Source organism: Vombatus ursinus, unplaced genomic scaffold (genome assembly GCF_900497805.2).
Source record: "Vombatus ursinus unplaced genomic scaffold, bare-nosed wombat genome assembly UNPS02014791.1, whole genome shotgun sequence".
In the NCBI taxonomy this organism is placed as follows: domain Eukaryota; kingdom Metazoa; phylum Chordata; class Mammalia; order Diprotodontia; family Vombatidae; genus Vombatus; species Vombatus ursinus.
Genome location: NW_020954569.1, coordinates 18082737 through 18109913, shown reverse-complemented (window position 1 = coordinate 18109913; position 27177 = coordinate 18082737). Strand labels below are relative to the sequence as shown.

The window sequence follows — 27177 nt, the reverse complement described above, 5'->3', positions numbered from 1 at the left end:
TATTGAGAAACTGGATCAAATGAACTTCTGAAAGCACATAGAAGAAAAACACAACAGGCATGACTCAATGCCTAGAGGAAAACCTTTAAGACTTTGTTAATATCCTAGAGCTAAAGGAAAATGTTTCCCCTTCCCAAAATTTCCTGCAAATCCCACATCCTCAAAAAATTTGGGGTCATTTTTTAAAAATTATTCCTTTTTCTTGGCCTTGGTTTACAATTTCTTGCCAATTGTTTTTTCCTCTGAAAAGTCTATTGTATTTTGCCTTTTCTCACCATCCCCAACACAAACCTTTATAACTTTGGGACAATATTATTGCATAGTAGCTTTCTGGTTCATTTATCTGCCTCTAGTTTCTTTACTCTCAAGAACATACTGCATTCTTCATTTTTAAATGTTTTTATCCTGTCCACTCATGTTCAAAACTTTATAATGGCATCCAATTGCATCAATTTCTTTTATTTTTCTTTTAATTTGATCATTAAAAAAAAGGTTTGAATTGCATCTATTCCAAACTCATCTCCTTTATTTTGACATACAATATGCCTGTCCTGGATCTCTTTCTCAACACATATTCTCACCTCCTACTTTATTGAGATAACCAATGATATGCATTGTCAACTAACTCTCTTTTCTTTCCTACTAGAAACCAGGTTGACCTGGGTTCATTTTCACTACCACAATTAGGTGGTAGTCATTTTAGTTAAGAAAAAGGAATGGGTACATGAGACATTGTGGCAATAGATTTAATATGATTTGGTGACTGATGGGTGGTGGAGGGGAGGGGATGGAGAAGCACTGAAAAATAAGGAAGAGTTGAAGATGGGATTCCAAGGTTGAGAACTTGTATGGCTGGGTAGATAGTGTGGTGCTGCCTTTAAAAAAAATTACAGGGGCAGGTAGGTGGCACAATGGATAGAGCACCGGCCTTGAAGTCAGGAGGACCTGAGTTCAAATCTGGCCTCAGACCAAACACTTGAACACTTACTAGCTGTGTGACCCTGGGCAAGTCACTTAACCCCAATTGCCTAAAAAATAAAAAAAGTTAAAAAAATAAAAGAAATAATAGAATTTACTGGTTAAGAGAACAGCCCAAGGGCACGTAAATAATAAGTGGAAGAGAAAAAAATATCAAAATATCTAAAGCCATGTTTTCCAACACCAAATCCAACTCTTTAGCAAGCAAGTAATAAAATTGATTTGCCTGGAGGGAGGGGAACGATGACACAAGTAGAAATCATTTTGATTTGCTGAGGGTAAGAAGGGAATTGTAGACTAGGTAAATAAGTTCATTTCAGGGTGACCAGATGGAAAACTGTAGCATGAGGTACCATGAGGCAAAAAATATAGCTCACATATAAGAGCCAAGGAGGAGTAGAGTATCAGATATTCCATTGGAAGAAAATATCACATGTCCTGGAAGTATTATAATTATATGGAAAGAATAGCATCTGGACCTATGATTTTATTGGTATAGGAAGTTGCCAAGTGAGGAAGCTCTGTCTAACAATGCAGCACGAACCTTCTTTGAAATTTGTAGTTTGAGAGTGTTGCCTAGAGCACTGAGAGATTGACTTGTCAAGAATAATACAGCTACTACAAGTCAAAAACAGAACCTGAACCCAGGTCTTACTATTTTCAAAACCAAATCTCTATCCATTATGGCAGGCTGCCTTTACAATTAGATAGAAATAGTTCATATATTAGGTACCAAGTAATCTTGGATTAGGTAGATTTATTTCAGACATACTTTAATCATTTTATCTTGGAATATTATTTCTGAATGTATTCATACTGTGCTCTTTTATTCACAAAATAAACCCCAGAGAAACAGCATTCTTGTCTGAAATATATGGCAATATGGACTTAGGGGAAAAAAAAGGAGGTAAAATCAGGCATCCAGTTATGATGGCAGAGACAGAATAAGGGGGATTGGACAGTAATTATGAATCAAATGCATCAGGTTTCTCCTCTATCCACAAGGCCAAGAAAAGGAGGAAGGATCAAGCAAGTACAAGTAATGGGTGACTTTAAGGTTCAGAGATCAGTGCAAGTAAAAGGTAAAACCAAAGCACAAAATCAAAGTTCCACTGAATCAGTTCCAAGGAGTCAGAAGTCTCTGGAATCCTGTGGCCTGGATTTGTGCTCTTGACAGAGACTTATATTGTCTCCAGTCAGGGAAATTGGCAATGGAGTCTAGCTGCCCAGTGTGTATGGCCACTTCTAACCTTGAGTATGGTTTCAGTCTAGGCCTTCAGCTATGCTTTTGAGCCCCAAGAAGTCTCTACGGTAGAGCTACCTCTGCTGTCAGTTGTGAAAAGTCTGAGCTACTGACACATGAAGTCCAAAGTTGTCAAAATGAATGGAGAAAATGAAGTGAGGATGAAGGTCAAAGCAACAACCTCTCTCTATATGTTTTTTATATGTAAAAATTCAATAATCTAAGTCCCTACCAATTCTTAAAGTATGATCCAATTTAGTAGTGTATGTTTATCTTGGTTTCATCTCGAGGTTTCAAGTTCAAAACTAATTCTTCCTATTTGGAACAAGATTCTGTGTTTTGGTTCCTTGACCAATGATATCTCTCCATACTCTTCCCTGGACATACTGCTTTTACCTAATCAGAAATTAAATAGGGAAAAAAGATGGTATAGATTTCATAATTCTATAACAAAAAGCATTTCTCTAATCAGTTATATTGCAGATTTCTCTATATTTTTAGCTGTTGCTGCTGTTCACACTTGAAAATAGGACAGCATTTCTCCTAACTCTTAGGGGCTTATATTTATTTTTTAGGTCATTGCACAAGGAATTCTGTGTGTACATAAGAAGTCATTAAAGTGCTATTCAAGCCTTGGGTGTACTTCCACTTCATTACATTTTCAAACAACGAAAAGCTATTCATTGAATATGTATGTCATTGGACATGACACTTAGTAATTTAAAACACATTCCTTACATACAAATTGTTTTGTTCTCTATTTATACCTTCTCCCTATGGTGTCATCAGTTCTCATGGCTTCAATATCATCTCTATACCGATGACTCCCAAACCCATGTATCCAATCTTTATATCACTCTACTGAGAGAGTTCTTGCATCATCAGCGTCCTACTGGACATTTTCACTTGGATGTCCTATGCTCATCCATATCTCAACATTTCTAAAATGGCTATCATTATTGAACCATAAATCTATTCTTCCTCCAAGTTTCTCTATTGCTCTTAAGGACTATATCAACATTTTGTTAGTCAGTTAGACTGGCAATGTCAGCATTATCTTCAGCTTTTCCCTTTCTATCACTTTCCCCATATCCAATTAGTTACCTAGTCTTATTAATTTTACCTCCACGTCATCCTCCCTATTCATCCCTTCCTGATCAGTGTGGCAAAGTGAAGAAGAATAAGCATTTGTATCGTGCCCACTATTTACCACAGTACCATAAGCACTGTGCTAAGCACATTACAAATATTACCCTATTTGATCCTCACAACAACTTAGTTCAAGCCTCATTACTTCCCACCTGGACTACTGCAATAACTTCCTAATTGGTCTTTCTTCCTGCTTCTAGTATCTCCCTTCACCAGTCTCACATCTACACAGCTGCCAAAACAATGTTCCTGAAGCATAGATCAGACCATTTCGGTCCCAAGCTTGAAAATATCCATTGCTCACCTTAATTCATCAAGGACAAAGTACAGCTTTTTCCACTTGACATTTAAAGCCCTTCACAATCTGGCTGCAATCGGCCTTTCCAGACTTATTGTATATTACTTCCCATCACACACACTACTTGTTGTTTTCCTAACTCAGGGCTCTATTTCTGGCCTCCAGCCCTTCACTCAGCCTTTTGCTCCCAATATCTAGTAATATACTCCCTCTTCACTTCTCCTTCTTAGAGTACTTAGGTGAATTCAAGGTTCAGATCACAGTTCAGTGCCACTTTTTAAAGGAAGCCCTTCCTGATTGCCCCAGTATTTCATGCTCTTGCCCATCTTAAATCATCTACTTTTATTTAGTAAACAACTTACAAGTTGTGTTGCTCAGGCCCTGTCCACTCAGGCAAGGACTGTTTGTTTCTTTTGGTCATTATTTCCCTAGTACCTAGTACAGTGCTTTACACAGAAAAGGTACTTAAGAAATGCTTGTTATTTTCATTTGATTTTGGTTTGGCTTAGGATACAATTTGCTTTATTAAAGAAATATATCAGGTACCTGTTCTCTTTGCCTAAGGGGCTGTTAAGTAGATATTTCAAGCAAAGTAAGGTACGTGAAATGGAAAAATGTGAACTATTTGAAAGATTAAAATTGGGGTTCTTTTGCCATCCATGATTAGCCTTTGTTACCACTTTCAAAAAATGTCTAAGGGACTAGCTTGAAGTGGACAGACTTACTCTTTGGATATTGAAAACACTTCATTTGTATAAAAATTTAAATGTATACTATCCTTCAATGTAACATTTTAGATACCCTGTAGCCAGAATAGCTTGAATTTTATAATTACAATAAAAGCAGGAAATGGAATTGATGTTCACAGCAAATATTTTCTGCTCTGATTTTATTCTACATATTTGTAAAACTTTAATCATTAATGGGTAATAACTTGCAAAAGAATTCCCTTTGTTTTTTAGGACTTTGAGCAGTATTGAAGATGACTCATAAAGACAGGGTATATTATCAGTTCATACCCCTTATATTGCACTGAAAAAAATATTAGATGACTTGAAGCTTTTATCTTAAAAAGCCCTTTTCCCTTATGCCTTTGCTCATAAGAAGCTATGTTGAATGTCAAGCAAATTGAGAATTCATGGAGAAGCAGAAGTTTACAATGCATTCATTCCCATTCAAAGTCATAAAATGAAAGGTTAGGACATTGAATAGGGTTCAACAAAGAATTCTCAGGCACTATGAAGTATCTCTTCTTGATATCATCTGATTTAAATGGAAAAATAACCACATCTGCACTAACTAAACACTCTAAAGAATATGGAAACATGAGGCAGCTAGGTGACACAGTGGATAGAGCTCCGGCCTTGGAGTTAGGATTCAAATCTGGCCTTAGACGCTTAATACTAGCTGTGCGATCCTAGGCAAGTCACTTAACCCCAATTGCCTCACCAAAAAAAAAAATGTGGAAACACTGGGACTGATTGTCCTATCTTTTAACAAAAATAACTGCATCATTTGCATTACCTACCTTAATACACATACATATGTATATACTCATATACATATACACATTTATGCATGTGTATGTGTTTTTGTTATCTCATTCAATTGTTTTAGTCATGTCTGACTCTTCATGACCTCATTTGGGTTCAAATCCTAGCTGTTTGACCTTGGGAAAATCACTTAACCCTGTTTGCCTCAGTTTCTTCATCTGTAAAATGAAATGGAGAAGGAAATGGCAAACCACTCCAATATCTCTGCCAAGAAAAAAACTCCAAATGTCAGAAGAGTCGACATGACTGAAACGGCTGAACAATAACAATAACAAGGCATTTCAAATGCCTTCAAAGTATACTTCAGGGGATGGGGGGGGGTGTGCAAATGTGTCTCACAAGGAAAGAAGACTTTGTTATTTATATTGGATCAAAGGTTTTTTCCTTATGTTGTGGGATTGCTTGGCAGTCTGGTGTAGCCTATATCAAAATAGAGTTTTTAAAAGAATAAAATAAAATGCATACGATCACAAAGGAAACAAAATACACAGGTAGGTAGTTATCAAAATAATAAAAAAACAAAAAAATAGTTCATGGACCCTGGGCTAAGAACTCCTAGTCTAGATAGAGACTAAATGAAAATTAAATTATAGGTATAGAAACCTTTAAAACAGGGTTCCTTCAAGGCTACAAACATGGACAGCTATCCCATGAAAGGAAATAAAAATACTTTTTTTTCTCTTTCCAGAAAAGCTGGAACCTGTTATTTTGTAATTTTAAAAATGGCTATGTGCCTGGAGCGAGGAACTTTTTAATTTTTTCCCCTTTCAGATGCATATTTTATTCTACCATATCTCAAGAGCCATGTTTGGACTGTTGCTTGAAACATACATTTACAGAATAGGATTTAGTGGTATAAGGGACCTTGAGGATCACAGAACCCAAAATTTTCATTTCGGATCAGACAATTTAGGTCAAGAATGGTTAATGGTCTTGCCCAGATAGTAATCTTAGACTCAGGATTTGAACTCACATCTTAAAAGAGAGACAATGAGGTGTTTAGGTCTTAAAAGAAGGGCATACATGGCTCCATTGAAAAGTCCTTTGAATGAAAGTGATAGAACTGAAAGGCAGCTATTAATGGCCAGCCTCTATTTAAAGTTATTCTCATGGGAAGGCGAGGAAGGGAGGGAAAAAACATTTAGTTGGGAGAGAAAGAAAAAAATCATCTAACATAACTTTTTCTCAGAAGAGATAGAATGTTTCTGGCTACTACCTTGTAAAAACCTAATTATTTTATTAGGTAAATAATACCAGCTGCTTCCCCTTAGTACATTACATTTTACTGTAACTATTTCAAAACGATCTGTGCTTTCACACACTGAGGGAATTCCTAATGCATGAATCAAAACAAAACAAAAACTAGTGACCAGCTTTTTGATTGTGAGACTTCCTCAATTTAGCTTAACTGATCCTCTTGGGCAAAAGACATTCATTCCATTATTGGATCTGCATTTGAAGCATTTCCAACTTAGCAGTACCTCCTAGGGCTAGTTCTCCATTGTCAGCCTTTGAGAACACAAATCATTTGGAGTGGGAGTTCTAGAGAACTATTTTATTAGCCAATGGTCCAAATGTTATTATTATTTTCTATGTGTTTTTCTTTCTTCTTTACATTGAAGATGTTCTTTTATTTATAATGATTAGGAACATTTATATTCATGACATATAGTTCAGAAAACCTAATTTCAAATATACACTTTGTGTGTCTGTGCATGCATGTATGTGTTACGTTATGAAGTATTTTTTAATCATCTGTAATTATTAACATAGAAGTCATGATCTATGATTTATTTTCAGCAAACAATTACTTCTTGTTTATCTGTGGCAATGCTGCCGTAAGATGACTCTGTATACTTGAAACTTCTATTTCACTTGGTAAAAAGTCTAGTCTATTAATATTGTATAAGTATTTATTCTTATGGAACCTAAAATAAAACTGTGAGTATATTGACTGCATTCCTATCATTTATTAGATGTCAAACATTTTTATGAGAAATTGTATCACCAGAATATTTTCCTTTTTGTTACTTTTAAGTTTCTGTCTTTGAGTTGCTGTTTGTGTTTAAGTTCCCTTGCTCCAGGTGAGGTACATCACTTTGCAATTTTGAGAAACATAACCAAAAGATCATGACTCTAACTTACTGTCCTGTTGCTGGGTTTTTTATTTGTTTGTTTGTTCACTTACTGTAGTCATTTGTATACATAACATATAGGATTTCTATAATTTCAGATAAAGTATAACTATAAAAGTACTATTATTATAAATATATCTGTTCCTTTCAGGTATCAGTAATAGAACTAAAAAGTAAAGGGTTAAATGTCTGGAGTTATTGAGGCACTGTCACAGATGAATAAGGAAATGTGGTTAACTTGCCACACACTATAACCCAACTTAGGGAAGGACGATATTGCATGAATTGGCCACCAAGATCGTAAATGATCAGCATATACCTTATGATGCCTCTTGCACAATGTTTTCTTGATCCAGCATCCTGACCCTTTCTCCCTTTTATTTCCCTCTCTTCAGAGGGGGAGCCAAATTTCAATTCTATTCAGTCATGTCAGCTGCTGATAGAGAAGCTATGATACTGAGAGCTATACTTGTTTCCTAAATTACTTTTAACCCTTCAAAATGTACTAGATAAACAGATCAATCTGATCTAGGTATGTAGGAATTGAGGTGATCTCATCAGAGGTCTACAGTTTATGTGGACAGAAGGAAGAAATAGAGGAGGAAATAGATCATGAGCCAGTCACAAAGATATGGAAGTGATAGTCCCCTCTAATTTCATAGACGGGTTAAATTTCTCTGCCTAAAGCACAGAAGTAATAATTTCTTGACTTACTTTCATGATAATTACATCCTTCAAAAGGTGGAGGAATCAATAAGAGGCACTTATATTTTTGATTAAATTCTTACCACTAAGGAGAAATGAAGATTTTTGAGTGGAATTGATGGGATTCTTGTGGGGAAGTAAGTATTTCATCTTAGAATTTGTGATACAGAAGTAAAGGAAAACCAGGTATCATTTGACTTGTAGCCAGATTTCAGGAAAACAAATTTCAAAGCATTAAGGATAAAGGATAAGTAGGTTTTCATTACCTAAAATTTCAAAGGACATGAAGAAAAACAGCTCTGATGAAGAAGAAAGAGGAAATTATATCTAAATAGCCTGATGTGAATAATTAGAGAATTTACTAACCAACTTAGAAACTAAAAAACATATAACAGCTCACATTTATATGGTATTTGAAGGTTTGCAAAGTACTTTAAAAATATTCTCATTTTTCCTCACAACAACCCTGGGAGGCAAGTGTTACTATTTTCCCCATTTTACAGATGAAAATTGAGACAGACTAAGGTTAAATAACTTACACAGGGTCACTTAACTAGGATGTTTCTCAGGCAGTATCTAAACTCAGGCCTTCCTGTGTGCCCCCTAGCTTCAATGCACATAAGTTAGGAGTAAGGGTATGCAATGCACAATAGATATAGAAGCTTAGCCTGATCTTGTAAGAGTAACATTAAGAATGCTAAAGCTGACAAAGAAAGTTCAGAAAAACATATGACAGTTTGTACTACCTATGTGTGTAGGGTAGGGAGAGAGAGCAAAATGAAGATCATTGATGTTAGGCCCTTACATGGAGTGAAAGAAATGATGATGAGAAAGAAAGAGACAAAAAGGAGCTACTCAATTCTGTGCTGATACCATTTCTCCCTGCTCTACCAGAGATATGAGTACTTCAGTGTGTATATTCCTAAAAATAGTATTTTCATCTTTTCAGTCTTTTTTTCCCATATCACCTCTGATTGGGTCTTCACTTTGCCTCCATTTCTGCACTGTACTGTTTATGACTCTCCAAGAAAAGATTGCTCTTTCCTCAACATCTCAGTCTTAATCTCCTAAATTGAAAACATAAATCTTGACTTTTGAATGGCTGTTTGGTATGTAAAAGTTTGAGGTGATGAAAGGGACAGGGGAACATTTCTATGTAGAATACGATCAGTTTGAAAAGAATTGGAAGCTTTTAACTAAACATGTTAACAAGAGACACAGACTACTCTGATTTACTAGCAGAAAACTGTCCCTCAGACAAATGTATTGACAGGACCTATATGAAAGCACAGCATGGATTTGATTAAAGATGGTAGCAGTGTATTATTTTCCATCAGCTTATTTACATGTGACTGTTTTTAGCATTCTGAAGAATACAGCTAATAAACTAGAAATCAAATAACTAAGAAATGAGTAAGGCTTATATAAGGACTGTTATAGTCATGTATGACAGAAAGGTGGATTTTGTACATCTAACATCATAAATTAGAGATGAGCCACATTACTCATGCAGCAAGGTGGTGAAGTAGATAGAGTACCAGGCCTGAAGTCAGAAAGATTGGAGTTCAAATCTAGACCTAGATACTTACTAGCTGTGTGACTCTGGGAAAGCCACTTAACCGAGGTCTGCATCAGTATCCTCATCTGTAAAATCAGGATGACGATGGCACCTCCCTCCCAGAGTTGTTGTGAAGATCAAATGAATTAATTTTGAAGTGTTTAGTACGGTGCCTGGCACATAGTAGATGCCACACAAATATTAGCTATGATGATGATGATGAAAATGGTGATGATGCGGAGGCTCTAATTTGGAGGATTAGAAGGCAGGGGTTGGGATGAAACTAGAAGATGGAAACAAGAGAGGAAGCTAAGACCGAAAGGAGATGATAACAGAGGTTACTGACAGAAGATTAGATATGGACCCTGACTAGAGTTGAATCCATAGGCAGGCCCTACGGCTGTTTTTCTGGGAGCAATGATGATTAGAAAAGAGACATTACTTTCCTGAGAGGCAATTGGTTGGAAAAACAATGAGTCAATTCAAAGTGCTTGTAGCCAAGTAGGAACTGTAGTTTCTAGATTCTGATTGGAGGAAAGAAAAAGTACAACAGAACAAAATATCTACTATTTGAAGAACTATCTGATCTTACTGTTCCCTAACACCACCCACAACCTGAGAGGGAACAAAGCTCTTAAGGATGTTTGTGTTAGTGCTTACTGTCTGAAACAACTTAAAAGAAGGGGAATGAGATGCTTTTCAGCTGTTTCAGGCTATGCTAATATATTTTTGCTAAAAGAACATAGCTCTTTCATAATACTCCGCTAAGTATGTCTGTGTGTTAAAAGAGATTGACACTGCTTTGGCGTCTTGAGAGTAACAGGGATACAGGCTTTGGCCTAATAGGAAAGTTGTGAGAACCAGAAAAGGAGCAGACAGAATAGCGCTAGTTTTGCCGACAAGTACAGGCTGTTCTATAAAGAGACCGAGGACATCACAGCCTGATGTCTAAAATCATGAATTGTCCTGGGTATATGGATTTCCCTATTCATGGACTTCCTTGCTATGTTTCTGTGTGTGTCTACCCTCTCTCTCATCAATACTATAGCCATTGGTGAAAGAGTGTAACTCAGGTTTGTGAGCAGACTATTATGTTTTGGTTATTCCTCTGTTTGCCTTCTGTTGAGTAACAATTGTGTTTATTCTTGTTTTTACCTTCTCAGTAAATATTTCCTGTTTAAGAATTCATGTTACAATGTGATTTATTATGTGTAAATGAGATACATTGTTAGCATTTTAGGAGCTCCTGGCACAAGTAGTAGAATGTATCACTCCCCTCTTACACAGAGACACACACATGCACACACACACAGACACACAGACACAGAGACAAAGACACACACACACACACACGCACGTGCGCATTACCCCTAGGGCTCTGAGAGAATTTTAGTTATAAGCACATGGGCTATGGTTATAACATAACTCCCTTCCCTCAGCCACTGCAAAGGAATATGCTCGGAGCTACCATTCATGAGAGTTGGCTGAGGTTGTGAGTCAACACAGAGAGAGAGAGAGAGAGACCACGTAAGTATATAAGTACCTCTTAGCAAGATGACTGGATGATTCTATTGCAGACAACAGAAATCTTTAATAATTACCTAGTTCATTTGTCACTCCATAAGAGAAACTTTGGAGCATCTAGGTGGCATAGTGGATAGAATGCCAGGCCTAGAGTCAGGAAGACTCAACTTAGTGAGTTAAAATCTTGCCTGAGATACTTACTATCTGTGGGACCCTGGGCAGCTCACTTAACCCTGTTTGCCTCCGTTCCTCATCTATAAAATAAGTTGGAGAAGGAAATGGCAAACCACTCAAGTATTTCTGCCAAGAAAACCCAAAATGGGGTCACAAAGAGTCAGACATGACTTAACAACAAAAAGATACCCTTTAATTTCTACTGAGAATTTTTTTTCAATCATACTATGCTCTCTGTAATAACTCCTACACAGAACGTCCATATATTCATAACCATATGGAAGAATTAGGGGCTACGAGGGTGAATTACAATGTTCCCTATAGTTAGCTATTTAAGCAAGGGACATTTATTAAGTGCTTAGTGTGTGCCAGTCACAGCTTAAACACTGTTAATGCACCCTAAAGCAGCATTTTGTTGATGGTATCAGGTCTATCTTTCTGAAACTAGGTGGTGCAACAGAAAGAACACAACTCAGACTTAAGACCTGAGTTAAAAATTCTAATTCTTGCACAAAAATCAAAAATCTTGCACAAGCTTTTTTTGGTCTAGTCTCCTTATCTATAAGGTAGATTCTGGCTGTAGCCCTATAATCCTATACACAAATAGATTTTCCCAGAAACTAGTGGGATAGGTAATGGGCTCCTTTTCTGTTGTTCATGTGATTAGTGCTTTGGTCTTCTAAAAAGGGATGATCTTTTCTGTTTCACACCCATGCTATAAACTACTAGTTCTCATTACAACAAGCTTATCTCAAACCTGAAAGTAATCTCCTAAGCTACTGTTCATTCCTAATAAAAATGTATTGACAAAAGGAATACAAAAAAATTCTAGATTCATCAAATAAAGACAGCAGGAAAGCTTCTAGGACCCTACTTGTAGAAACATAGGTCTGAAGATTAAAAAAAAAAAAGGTAATTTTATTCAACATGGATGAACTAGAGTTACCACTGGACTGCTGCTAATGAAATTCCCTCAAACCATGATCTTAAGTAAAATAGCCTTCCAGAAAGTCATATTAGAAGGATGATCTCTAGTCCCTAGTGGCACCAATTTAAGTAAGAAATGATTCTTCCACTCTGTCCTGATCAGAAGACATTGTCCTTCGAAGGAATTTTTAGAGTTAGTCATTTGTCAATGTCATGTGTTGCCATATCTTCTTCATCCATAGTATTATCTTAATCTACTCTAATACTATGGAATATTATCCTAATCTACAACAATGTTGACCTTTCCTGCCTCCTCCTCTTCACATTTTAGACCGCTGCTCTTCATCTCTAACTCACAACTTCTACCTAGACCTTCTGATTTATTTGCCTTAGCAACTTTTTTGGCTTGACTCTGGTATAACTTGACTCTGTTTGAACTTGGACCTCTATTTCTCCCTCCCACCTAGTATATTTTCTCCCTCCAAGCTTATTAATTGCCTCCTAATTACCCATAGTCTATGGTATGACATACAAAAGGTCCAATTAATCTTAAATGAATTAGAAGTACTCAACAGAATATTATTTTTCTCAGAATCTTGAAATTAGATTATTAAATGCATTATTCTTTAACCAACAGTATCACATGGTATCTATGTAAACTCAGATACTATTTGATATATATGAAAAAATCCTCTCAAACACAATGAAGAATAACTTCTTAAATTAAACTAAATAATAATAAATGTAATAATAAATAGTGTCATTATATAGGTTTAGATTCAAAAGAATTCTCTGTATATATATATATATATACATATATTAATATTTTAGTGGTCAGCTTTAATTTTCCTATGGTTTTGCTGAGTAGAAGGTTCTCCTCTAGCTTTTAAACAAACGACATGAAATATATGGTCAAAAATTCTTGAACTTCAAAAGAAAAAAAAGCATTAGCATGAATTTAGTATATTTCATAAACTTGGTCAAATGTGCAAATGTCCAATAAGTTTTCTACAATTTCTACCTACAGTACTGACTTGGTAGTATTACAAAATGTCATCACTATCTTTCTCTGAGGCTATTTCTACATTTGAGAGAACTGCCACCACCCTCTTCCCCACCTGGACCCATTTCTTTCTTCTGAAGAGAAGTACCTCTAGTAGCCATTCATTTCACAATATTTGTTCTACTTTAAAGTCTGTGTGATTACCCAAATCTCAAAACACAGAGTGACTCAGGGATTGGAAAGGCTGAGGGGGGTAGGGAGAGAAAAGAACAAAGGTCAGAGCAAGTTACAGTAATGTGTGGGCTTATGACTATATCTGTACGAACACAATTATGAGAATAACTTTATGTGAGTATACAGTCAAAGGAAATTGAATAAGAATAAAACCCAGCAAGTCTTTTAGTCAGCATAGCTCATTTAATGGCCAAAGTGTACAGCTAGAATCCAAAAAACTGTTTCAATATACAAACTTGTCTTAAAAGTCCTCATAATTAAAGTGGAAAACCATATTTTCTATTGGCATACCTCTATTCTACTATAATTTTATAAATTATATATGTTAAAAATATTTTCCATTTGGGAAATGAAAATGAAAGAAAACTTTATTTCCTTAAATATCTACCTACTTATCCACCTACAACTAAAGTTGAGCAGGTTTTTTCTTTTTTTTAACATGTCACAGTCAATCCAGCAAGTCTATCTTGTCTAATAATACGAGTAGTCACAATTAAATTAGCCCATGCAAATTAATACATTCAAATGATCCAACTACCCAAATTAGCTGTTTTCTAGTCAGGTTTCTTTCTTTCTTTTTTTTTGGTTTTTTGTTTTTTTGCTTGTTTGTTTTATTATGGATATAAATCATGCCAAATTTTATTTTATGAATGCACTTTTCTGGGTGTTATAAGCATGTCTATTAGTGAGTTATTCATTGGTGGCATGGTAGGCCCTGATATTAGATACTTTAACTTTTTATTTCATAAATAATAGAGTCATAGATTTTATAGCTGGGAGGGACTTCAGGAGCTATGAATAAGTCAAACAATTTCATTTTATTGACAAGGAAACTGAGATATAGACAGGTTAAATGACTTGCCCAGGATCACATAACTAAGACATATCTGAGGTAGGATTTGAAATTATCTTCTTGACTCTAAGTCCAATGGCCTATCTACTACTCCACACTGCTTCTCATGGACTAAAAGTTTTCATTTTAAATCAACATATGTAAAAGGAATAAGAAATTTATATTATGTTACACCAAAATGTAGTTTAAAAATGTTACTGAAAGGTACAATTTTTCCAAAGGAGTAAAATATATTAGAAGCATATTTACTGACTCATTCCCTGTTTTGGGACTAAATCTTATATAGAATCATTTTTTAAAAAGGAAAGTAAATAATTATCTTCCATTCATGTGCTTATAAATCTAGAAGCTCCATTATTTATTGTTGATTATACAATGTTTTATTTTTTCTAAATTGCTCTCATATTTACCATATTATTTCTCTGCAGTAGAAAGGGGCTACAAGGCAGAAACATGAAAATTTTGCCAAGCATGAATTAAGCAGTTCACTTAATTGACTTGATCACAGGATATAATTTATAGCAGTCTGTCAGATAGCTGTGCCTTTTAAATTTCAAGCAAAGGGAAGCCATCGCTCATTTTAGCCAGTGGAAAGAAACCACAGCAAGTCTGTGCCTATTGTAAACATAGGCAGCTGTTAGACTAATAATGAGAACTAACTTTTATATAGCACCTACTATATATATGCAAGGCACTATGCTAAGGTCTTTACAAATATCCTCCCATTTGATCCTCACAAGAACCCAGGGAGGTAGGTGCTATTTTTTATCCCATTTTACAGATGAGGAACCTGAGGCAAACAGGGGTTTAAGTGACATGCCCCAGTCCACATAGCTAGGGAGTGTGTAAGAGCAGATTTTAATTCAGGTCTTCCTCACTACAGGCCCAATGCTGTATCCACTGCATCATCTAGCTCCCCCTAGGAAGTAAACACACTGACAAGGGCAAGAAATTGTTATTTGTGGCCTCCAGTGGTTATATCTTGAAAATTATTTTACCATTGTTACAAAATGTTTTGAATCTATCTTCCCTAGGGAAGTTTTTGAAATTATACATCTCATTTCTGGTCAGATTAATAGACGAAAGCCTCAACGGCTGCTGAAAGACAGGTTCCCACTCTATTCCTTATAGATGAATACTGAAGAGGGCCTAACAAGGTAGCCATATGGCAAAAAAAATTCAATATTTCTCAAATTTTTATTATATGTAGATGAAACTAAAATATATTCAGGATTATTTGGTTAGTTCTAAGGATTTGTCTTGTTCACTTATCAGGCCTGACACTATACAACCAGCTGGGGGAAAAAAAATGAGAGAACTCTCTACTTTTTTGACTTTCTGTTCAAATAACTATTATTTTCATTGGGATTTATTAAATCACATATGTGGTTTTAATTGCTCCAGATATTTTAAAAATCTCTTCTTAGCAGAAATGAGCAGTTGGTTCACTGTTTACAGATTTATTCCTTTTCTCTGAAGTGTGTAACTTAAAATGACAGACTAGTAAGAAAGAACTAGTCAAAAAAGACATAAACCCCAATGGAAGAATCTTTTTTTTAATTTATATAAAGTTTGAAACTCATTTCTTATTTTAAGTTAAAAGAAGAAATTACTTCACCCCTACATAGATTATCCTTCACATTTTCCCCCAACCTCCCCCCCCAAAAAAAAACTATAGGTAAAAGTTACCTAAAATTGCAATAAATGGTAAAATACTGTGTATGTATAATCATAGAGGCATATATGATACATTTCCCTGTGTCGCTTGAGTCTTATTATGAGTAACAAATTCTGTACATTTCCAGTAAAAAAAAGCATCCCATATTTAATGAAAGTAAAATGATATAATGCTCTTAAAGAGTATTGAATTCCCTCAAATTTTGACAGAGAATGCCATTAAAAAATCAAATTCATGTTTTCCTTCCAACTTGAAGATTCATTTTCTTAAATATTTTTATCTTTGCATATAGAAAATAATTAACTATTTTACATATTGGAACAAAATTCCTGAGTTTTGGAATTCTGTTAAGACCCTATGTCTCTTATTAATAACACCAAATTATCTACTTGATAATGCACAATAGCCTACCTCAGTTTTTTTTGTCTTATTATTCCCTATATTTTGAAATGCTTTATTATACTTTGAAATTAAAAATAATGAAAATAGGTGGTCCTGGCTTTTTAGGAAAGACAGCTAGGTGGCACAATGAATAGAGATCAGGATTAGGAACCAGGAAGAAATCTTGCCTCAGGCATTTAGCTGTGTTACCCTGGGCAATTCACTTAACTTCTCTTTGCCTCAGTTTCATCTTCTATAAAATGGGAATAACAGCACAGTATTGTTGTGAGGATCAAATTATTAAAATATATAAAACACTGAAAAACTTAAGAGTGCTATATAAATCATAGTTATCATTATAATTATCATTATTAATATTTTAACACAAGTTACCTCAAAGCAGAAAATAATTGAGGGCAGATACTAATTGGAAAAATGCTGATTTAGCCAATTATTTAAGTTATTTCATTTAATAGGAAGAGCCATGCCAAATAGCAATAATTTCAGCTATGTTCAGGCAAAACTGGTATCTAAGGATTTCATCCAATTCCCCATAGCAACATGAACTCTCATTTCATCTGACAGTACCAAGTGAGAGATTCATCACCTGTGTACTGGAATGCTGGAAACACCTGCTTAAAATCTGTAGGAGATACGAGGAGTGATATAATAATGAAAAGTTTCAGTCGTGCAGTGCTACAAAAAAATGTAGGGTACTACAACAAAGAAAGTGACATTTGCAACAGAAAACAAAATAATATAATAAAGATGCAAGTATGAAACTGTTATTCAAAAAAAAATAGCAATGTTAATGGTTACCTAATAATAAAACATCTAGTCATAATCGAGTGGCTTAAATATCAGTGTTGTAATATCATTCTGTTGCTCACTAGGAAATTCTTATAATTTTCATATTTTAATGAATCATGATGGTAAAGTAAATATGCACTAGGCCTATAGATTATGGATTTAAAACTGGAAGGGCCCTTCTAGTCCCATTCCTTCATCTCCTTCATTTTATAGATAAGGAAATTTACAGTGGGGGTGGGGGAGAAAGAAACAGATTTAACATCTTAAGTGAAAAGATGGTAAAATGAACATGGTGCCATATGTGGCTTTATCAGTAATCTTTAAATCACAACACAATTTGCACAGGAATGCTCCCTTTAACTCAGGAAAATGTCAAGACCAAATTCACTCCTGGCTATGACCATATACCTTTTGATTTTAAACAAAAATAAAGGAAACACTCACTGGTTTTGCCTTCAGTTAAAATATGGTTATCTGTTTAAGCAGTTTGTTTTCTCTTTAAAAGTTTTAGGCTACAGTCTGATGAAGTCAGTCTCGCTGAGGCACATTTACTTTTTCTGTCTATCCACATCTTTTCCCTGACTGTCAAATTCATCAAAAACACGTACGCATGGATTGGACATTGAAGGATCTTAGGAACAATTGCATTGACTTTTGACTTTACCATGGAACACAACATACTTTTGGGGAATCTAGGTGGATTGTCATTGACATCAGTGAGAGTGATGTTCACTGTGGTGGTTCCTGCTAGTCCTCCCAGCTGTCCTCCCATGTCCTTGGCTTGGATGAGTACTTGATATTGTTCTTTGACCTCCCTGTCCATATTTGGCAAGGCTGTTCTAATTACACCTTCAAGGAAAAAACAAAACATACATATCACAAAAATTAAATTCCATAAAATACAATTATTTGTATCTTGCTCTTCATTGTGGCAGGGAAAGAGGGCAATCTAATGGAACTAGCAAAGAATGTCTGATTTTTTTTTCTTTTTTAATGGTTCTTTGGCATATTTTACCCCATCTATAACATATTACCACAGCCTCTTGATTTATTTCCTCTCACCTATCTCCTCGATATCTCACAAATTGTTCAAAATAGTCAACACTGAAATTGCCCTCTCATATTCATGGTAATCATGTTTTTATTGCTGTTCCCAAAAGATGGCATTCTAGATAGAGGTGATGATTTTATAATGCTATCAAGCTTTTGCTGCATCAATACATGTTGCCTTTTGGTTTCACTCTAAGAAGGATCCAAGGTCAACCTTGCACAAAATTCTTCTCTATAGTTACAGATTAAAAACAAGTTTTCAAGATATTTTTCTTTTTATATATAGTACTATGATAATTTGATTAATGAATATTAAATTACTTGGGTGATGTTAACAATAATGACCAATTGACAAGGGTTTATTAAGCACTTACACACTTTGTATTAGGCACTAGGAATATGAAGACACAAATGAAATAGAGTCTGCCCTTCTAGAGCTTAGATTTTATCTGGAAAACAACACCTACCGGTTTAATTATGTACAAATAAATACAAGGCATTGAGTTTTCTTGGGGAGTTCAAAAGGCTGCAGCCTTACTAAAACATTAGCAAAAGAAGGAACGAGGAGAGGCCTCATAAAGAAGGTGGCACTTGAGCTGAGCTGAGCCTTGAAGGAAACATGGAATTCTAAGTGGCTAAGGTGAGACAGAGGGCATTCTCTAGGCACTTGAAAAATAACAAAAGTATCAAGTTAAGTGAAGAGTAATAATAAGGCTGGAAAGGAAAGTTGGGGCCATGTTGAGCTTGAAGTGACATTACTTTGTAACTGACATTAGAGGTACCACAAAAAAAAAAAAGTACGTTACAAACATTGAAAGTACGCACCTTATCTCTTTTAGGAACTGCTTAGCTTTCTGATACTCAACTCTATGAATGTGTCAGCACTAGTCTTCACCTCTGTGCTTATCCATCCACATCTAGGCCTTGGCAAGAAGCATATCAAATGTCTTTGCCTTAGTAAAAAGGCTTGTTCTTATTGCTGGCAACTCTTTTGGTGCAGACTAAATTCTACATACCTGAAACTTTTTTTCTCAAGAATATCTCCTGGGTTCCTATTTTCTTCTACTTAACCTCTCCAACTTGAGAATTTTTGCCTACCTAAATTGATAACTCCCTCCTTGTTTTAGCTCCCTTCTCTGGTTTTCATCTCTGATCCACCTTACCTTAATTGTGAGTCTGTCTCATTTATCAGAAGGAAAATGCTATTCCCTCCTGTCATCCAATTTTCAATTGTTATTCAAACAAATAAACACAATGCCTGGAGTTTATTTGCATATAGTTAACTATGTAGGGTCTTTTTTTTCCTCCTCCTTCTCCTACTAAAACTACTGCTACTACTGCTGCTGCTGCCACTGTTACACCTTCTAACAAGAATTTATACAGCACATATTATGTGGCAGACACTGTGCTATGTACTTTACAATATCTCATTTGATCTTTACAACAATCCCAGGAGGTAGGTGCTATTATTATCCCCATTTTATATTTGAAGAAACTGAGAAAAACAGAGGTTAAGTGACTTGCCCATTGTGGCACAACTAATAAATGTCTGAGGTGGATTTAAATTCAGTTCCTCCAGACTCTAGGAGTAACACTCTATCTACTATGCCACCTAGTTGTCTTCAAGTATTGATATGTATACATACATACATATATATATGCACATATATATACATACATATATGTGCATGTATATATACATAACACATATATTACATATATACCTACATATATTTTGCTGATAGGGAAATTGACTCAAAGACTAATTTTCACAACTGTATGTATTCATTTCATTTTACTATACTATACACTGAGCTACATACTAGTCTACTTCTCTACCTTTTAGTTCAGTATTTTCAAGTGTTTTTGAATAGAATTCAGAGAAAATTTAAAAAGTACATGGAATATCATATTTGCTTCTTTAGTAAACTTCAAATATTTTAAGGTATTCTATTTTTCTGAAGAAATAAAACTCAAATTTTGATAGAGAACTAATTATTTCACATGATGATGATAATGATGATAATGATGATAGCTAACATTAATACAGTGCCTACTTACTCTGTGCCAAGCACTATGTTAAGTGCCTTACAATTATTACCTCATTTGATCCTTACCACCACAATCACGGGAGGCAGATGCTATTATTATCCTCATTTGTAAGATGAAGAAACTGAAGTAAACAGAGGTTAAATGGCTTACCCAAGGTTACACAGCTAGTAATTCTCTGAAGAAGGATTTGAAATCAGGTCTTTTTGACTAATATAGTTCTGCATATTTTTGGAATTCTAAGGTAGTTCTCATTGCAGCAAACATTAATTCTTGTCTAGACTATTGTACTAGCCTCTGAAATGGTCCTCCAACATTCCAAATGTGACCCTATTTCAAGTCTTTCTCTTCTCCAATTCATACCACTGCTTGAATAATCATCTTAATCTGCTGCTTCAATCATGTCACTCCTGTACTTAAATTCTTCTAGTAGATCCTCAATTCCACCCAAATAAATAATAAATCTCTAATTCTGCTATTCAAGTCTTTAATAATTTGGCTACAAAACACCTTTTCATCCTTATCTCATGTTCTTTCCTTTCAAATACTCTACCTTCTTGCCAAGCAATACTCACTTTTATCCCCCATTCTTGTCCTAACCCCTCCTATTTCTATGACTTTACTGGCATGATTCCTCATACCTAAAATGGACTCTCTTCACCCTAAAAGTCCCTTTTTTCCTTCAAGGCCTAACTCAAGTGGCTTAATTCAGGAAGCATTCGTTGATCTCATCCTTTCCAACGAGTTAAAAATGTTCTCTCCCAAACATTGTACACAGTGATAGCAACATTGTACAATGATCAACTATCAATGACTTAGCTATTCTCAAATACAATGATCTAAGACAATTCCAAAGGATTTATGATGGAAAATGCTTGCTATCCACATCCAAGGAAAGAACTGGATTCAAATTGAAGCATACTATTTTCACTTTATTTTTGTGTTGTCTTTTTTTTTTATTTTGGTCTGTTTCTTCTCTCACAACATGACTAATATGGAAATATGTTTTACATGACTGCACATCTACAATCTATATCAAATTGTTTAATGTCTTAGGAAAGGGGAAGGTGAGTGAGGGAGGAAGAAACCTTGAAACTCATTTTTTAAAATGAATGTTAAAACATGTCTTTACATGAAAGTGGAAAAATTTAATAGCACAAAAAAGAAAGAAAGAAAGAAAGAAAGAAAGTTCCAATAGCTATGATCCAATGAAATAGAAACTGAAAAAAAAAAAAGGTCTTTCCATCGTCAAATTTCTCATAAGACTTTGCTAACTTCCCCCCTTTGTACTTCTCTCCCTGTTCTTTACATCATTGGTATTTTTGTGTGTATACATACATAAATACATACATACATATATATGTGTGTGTATGTATGTGTGTGTGTGTGTGTATGCAGGCAAGGCCTGTGTCATGCATCTTTATATGCCTGGTCCTAGCACAGAATAGGTGCTTAATAAATGTTTGTTTCATAAATGAATATATGAATATGTATTTGTTTGGAATTGCCTGTTGAGTGTCTGCTTATGGCAAATACCACTACAAAACCTAATGCATTTTCTTTCTTGCCTTTGTTGTTGGCACATGACCAATTCTACTATTTTTAACCCTACTTCTTCTCATATAGGTATTGAGGGACTTAATAAATAAGGTTTCAGGAAATTGAATATATTACCAGTTTCAACATAAGGAAAGAATCTGAAACAAGACTTCAGTGACTGATGAATTAATTTAGGAACATAATCCATTTTCTGAAAAAAAAATACTTTTTCTGGTATCCTCACCTAGTTTGTCAGTTACACTCATAATTCAACCAAGATTGCACCTTTTTAAAGAGTCTGACCCTGCAATATAAAGCTATTCATTGGGGAATGAAAATGTGTAGAAAGTAGACCAGAGAAAACCAAATGATTGATTATCTTTTTAGTTTCATCCAAATTTTCTGAGTTTGGGTCCCAATAGGTCTGTCCTAATACAATAAGCAAAAAATAAATTAAACTTTGGATTCTGTTGAAGAAAGTTATAATTTCCTAGATAACCAATCAATCAACAAGTATTAAGTAAATACTGATTCTGTGCCAGGCATTGTGATATGTGCTAGCCATACCAAAACAAAACAAAACAAAACAAAACAAACAAACAAACAACCCAACAACAACCACAACCACAAAGTAGGGAAGAAGCAAAAGAAGATCCTGCCCTGTATTTCACCATATGTAGAGACTAAACCTGAGACTAGAGATCAGAAGACTACCGAATCATCAATTTAGGGGTAGAAGAGATCTCAAAGGTCATCAAATCCAACTCTTAAATTTTTGAGAAGAGAAACCAGGTGCACTAAGATATTAAGAGATTTGTCCAAGTTCATACAGGTTCACATAGCAAGCATCAGAGGTAGAATCTGAGCCTCCATCCTTTGAATTCAAAGTTAATCCTCTTTCTACTATACTATGGCTGCTGTGGTTTAAACCTGTCCTCTGCTACTTATGAGCTTTTCTTTAACCTTTCTAAGCCTCTATTTCCTCATCTGTAGAATTAAGATTATCATTAATTCACATACATAAGTTTAATAATTTTATTAAGATCAAATGAGACAATTAAGGTGTAAGTGCTTTGTTAACTGTAGTATGCTATGCAAATGTAAGGTCTTATTAGTAAATATCATTCACAATCTTAACTGCCCAATATTAAATGATATCATGTGAGTTTGATCTATGTATGTAATTACAAGGTCTTGTCCAATATGCCAGAAGATCAAGGAATGATTTCTACAAAAATCATATACTTAATGCTAGTAGTCTTTGAGTGCTTATTTTGAGCCTAAGGAATTTTCTACAACCATATTAATAGGAGGACAAGCAAGAAAGATGAAAATATAAAGTGACCCTTTCTCTGTGACTAGTTTAACATCCAAAACTCACCAGCAAGAGCTACAGATCAGAAAGTTTTCCCCTGCAGGACAATAAACTCCTGTTATTTTGTTGTTAAGAAAGGAATGCTTCCTCAGCATACATTCTTTTACTTTATTTGAGGAGAAAATTAAAGGATTGGAGCAAACTGTCTACATATGACAGTAGTTTCTATGGGTACCTCTGATCTTATTCCTAGTTAGGGATTATCATTTTGTCCCTGGCAGAATACCTGTGGGGGAACATTTTCTGCTTGGTCTTATGTTCTACACAGGAGAGTTATGAGTGAATAGAGAGCTATTCAATTCCCATGAGAAGAAAAGAAGGTTATGCATTCCTTTGCTCCCTCACCACAGTAGGGGTCTCTTCATGCTTTTTCTATGAATGCCATCCTTCTAATTGTAGGTCGGGTTTGGATACACAGGAATCGGGGTGGAGGGAGTGTGAAATATCCATATACCCACATATATACATATATAGGCATGCAAGCACACACACACACACACACACACACACACACACACACACAGAGGAAAGCTCAAAAATACATTTTTTAAAAATTTTATGAGAGTACTAAAGGATTTTTTGTTAGAATTATCTGAATGATTTCTCCATTTATTACTGCTTTTACTCTTAAATTAAAAAAAAATACAGACTAGCTGTTTGCTGGAAATGTCTTTTTCATCCTATTCATTCTTAGGAGCTCCACTTATTCACTATAAGCATAACAGTGTCATGATCATTCATGTAAGCCTTACAGTTTGGTGTCTGGTTTACTAGTCAATTTTCTGTTTGGGAAAAGGAGATAATAATGACAATACATTTTATCAGGAGGACTAGGACAAGGCAAGGTTTGAATTTATATAAGATGTATTCAAGGATCAGCATCTAATTTCTTTTCAACACTCAAGGGATACTTGATTCACACACACACACAAAAATCAAGTTATTACCAGTTGGAGAAATATCTCTTTGAACAGTATTGCTTGCTTCTACTGCTGCCAATGATCTGAAGAGTTCATAAATATCCTGTTTAATGTATTAACTCATCGTGTTGTACTTAGGACCTACGAACCCTAGGAGAATTTTTTTTTTTGAAAAAAGAAATGCCAGTTGGTAAAAGGACTACAAGGGCATTTTCTGCTCCTATTATAGGAAGACAGGATTTAAATCAAGAGGTTGCTCTGCATCTATAGACCTACTACCTTCTTTGATAAGCACAGGCAGAAGGGCTTGGACATAAAGTCAGCTGACATAGATAGAAGGAATCAGGAAATTCTCTCTACTTCTATACATACTATTCAAGACCCTAGGTATGTCATTCTGAATTTCATGAAAATGGCTGGTAGGGATAAAGAAATTTTCAAGTTTGCAGATAGAAAAGAAAATGCATTATTTAAAGCATTCCAGATTAGACTATATGTATAGACACATAGGGTTTTGCACCTAAATGCTAAGTATGTGAGATTGTTTAGAAAATTCAAACCACATATACATTTACCTCCTAGGATCATGGATTTACAGATCTGAGGGACCTTATCACCATCTCATCCAATCCCTTCATTTACAGATGAAAAAAACTAAGGTCTGGAGCAGTGACTCATTAAGTGATTCATCCAGCATCAAAAGATAGTAACAGAAGTGGAATTTGTGCCCCTGTGCTCTGAGTCCAAATCTAGTGTTCTTTCCACTCTACCAAGATGCTTCAATTAGCTGACAAAGTGACCAACCTTATGTACTGACAGAATAGGTGGTTACTTCCAAGGAATGAACTGAAGGGCAATGACAAAGAGAACCCTTCTCCTGAATATTTCCCCAAGTACCCTATTAAGCTATCTGAAATTTCACTGCTCAAAAGAGATTACCTCTCCAAAATGTCTTTTATGAAAATGCATCTCTAGGGGGTCTTAACATTAAAGCTATTATAAATCATTTAAACCAAGGTATGAATTAATTTATCAATCCACAAGCATTTCTTAAAAATTTAACATGTGGCAGGCACATGTTTACATGACTGACAGTTAAGTAAGTACATGGAACAGGCAATACAATTTAAAAGGAGTAATTTTAAGGGATTGGAGAATGATGAACTGATTTGGATAAGAGGATGCAGTATAATTTAACCATCTTTTGGCTAAGGTCAAATGAAGGGTCTCTAAGAACACTGGCTCCCCTTGAAGCAGGGAAAGGGAGGAAGTATGGAGGTCTATATTAGCAAAGGAAAAGTGCAGAATGAGGAAGTGTGAGGAAGCTAAGGGCAACCAATTAATTAATCAAAAGTATTTATTAAGCATCAATTATGTATAAATCACTGCGCTAGGCACTGGAGACAAAAGTACAAAAAAATGAAACATTCCCTACTCAGTTTCATATACCTCCATATATTCATCAAGCAAACATGGGGTGTACAGTATCAAAAGGATGGAAAGAACCTCAGAGCTTATATATACATTCAACACACTAATTTTAGAAAAGTGGAAACTGAAGTCTTAGAGAGATCACACTGACTGTAACTGACTGAGGTGAGATTCTAATGACTCTAGATGCATTTTCTTGCCACTGCATCACTGAATGTATAGGTTAGATTATATTACAAGAGTGGTCATTAACATCAGGTCATACATTTCTACAAGGTTCTCTTTTAATATAGCCGTTAGTAGTATTTGAATCTGAAATGTTAGTTTTACTTATAGAGAACAAGCTTTTTGTTGACATTTAGTCATATTTTTAAAGATGTTTGTAAATAATTTTAGGTGTTTCAATTTCATTATTTACACTTAGCAAATCTCAAGATTTGAGAATAATATATCATTTCAGATAATACTAAAAAAAAAAATTAAACTACCAGCATGTCCACACACACACACAAACACACACACGCGTGTGTGCACAAACACATACATAAAAACTACAACTAATAAACTAGAAGAACTCAATTCTGAAGTTGTTTTTCCAAGAATACTATTATGAGGATCAAGATTTTTGTTTTTGTACTTGTTTTAAATACTTGTAAATAGTTCACACACATCAGCAGCAAAATTACAGATAATTCATGTGTGCTATCTATCTTTACACCCAACATATTTCAAAATTTCTTATTCTTCCTACTCTCTCACTATCCAAAAACTTTTCTTATCTGAACAATTTGACCAAACAATTAGGCACCTCCCAACACTCTTGTAGATCTTCCTGGTCTGTTGAAATAACTGTACCTGTGAAGGACATGATTCAGGTTTTTCTTTTCATATAGAAAAAGGTGTATCTTGACCATTATTTGGTATTTATAACAAGTGGCTTTTGGGCAAGATTACATATGGTCAAAATCGTTAAATCGACAAAGTTTATTTTTGGTGCATTCTTTTCTTTTTTAGCTTTTCCACCACCATCCACACACCTATATGGAATCCAGTTCTATAGAACCTTATTCTACTGTTATCTGATAAACTTATAGCATTATAGCCTCCTTAAAATATTTTCATTTTAACAGGAGACTCCTGAAGATGATTAAGCCTTCAAGACTGGTAATAATGATTCTCCAGCAAGGATCGTTGAGCTGGGGTCTTTCAACACATATATAGACATAGATATAGACATAGATATAGATATAGATATAGATAAAGATATGGATATGGATATACACATACGCATTTATGTTTGTATATCTATATGTATACATATTATATATATACATATGTGTATTATATATACACACATACATTTTATATACATATATAAACACATATATAATATATATATAACTTTATAACTATTTCAATATAATTTATTTCCTTTGTAATCATGTATTTTATTTCATGCATTTAAAAACATTATTCTGAGAAGGTCCATAATCTTCACCAGATTGCCAAAGGGGTCCATCACATACACACACACACACACACACACACACACACACATGCACGCACACACACACATGCACACACGCACACATACACAGATGAAGAATGTC

At 34.9% G+C, this 27177-nt stretch overlaps 1 protein-coding gene across 2 annotated transcripts in view; it reads right to left on the bottom strand.

Annotated features, from left to right (window-relative positions):
• The window catches only part of CDH12 (cadherin 12), a 390052-nt gene that overhangs the window by 108263 nt on the left and 254612 nt on the right, over nt 1–27177 (bottom strand). For both annotated transcript variants that reach the window (XM_027868906.1, XM_027868907.1), the window contains one exon: nt 17885–18052. In XM_027868906.1, coding sequence (XP_027724707.1) covers nt 17885–18052 — 168 coding nt within the window. The remainder of the gene's footprint in view (nt 1–17884; nt 18053–27177) is intronic.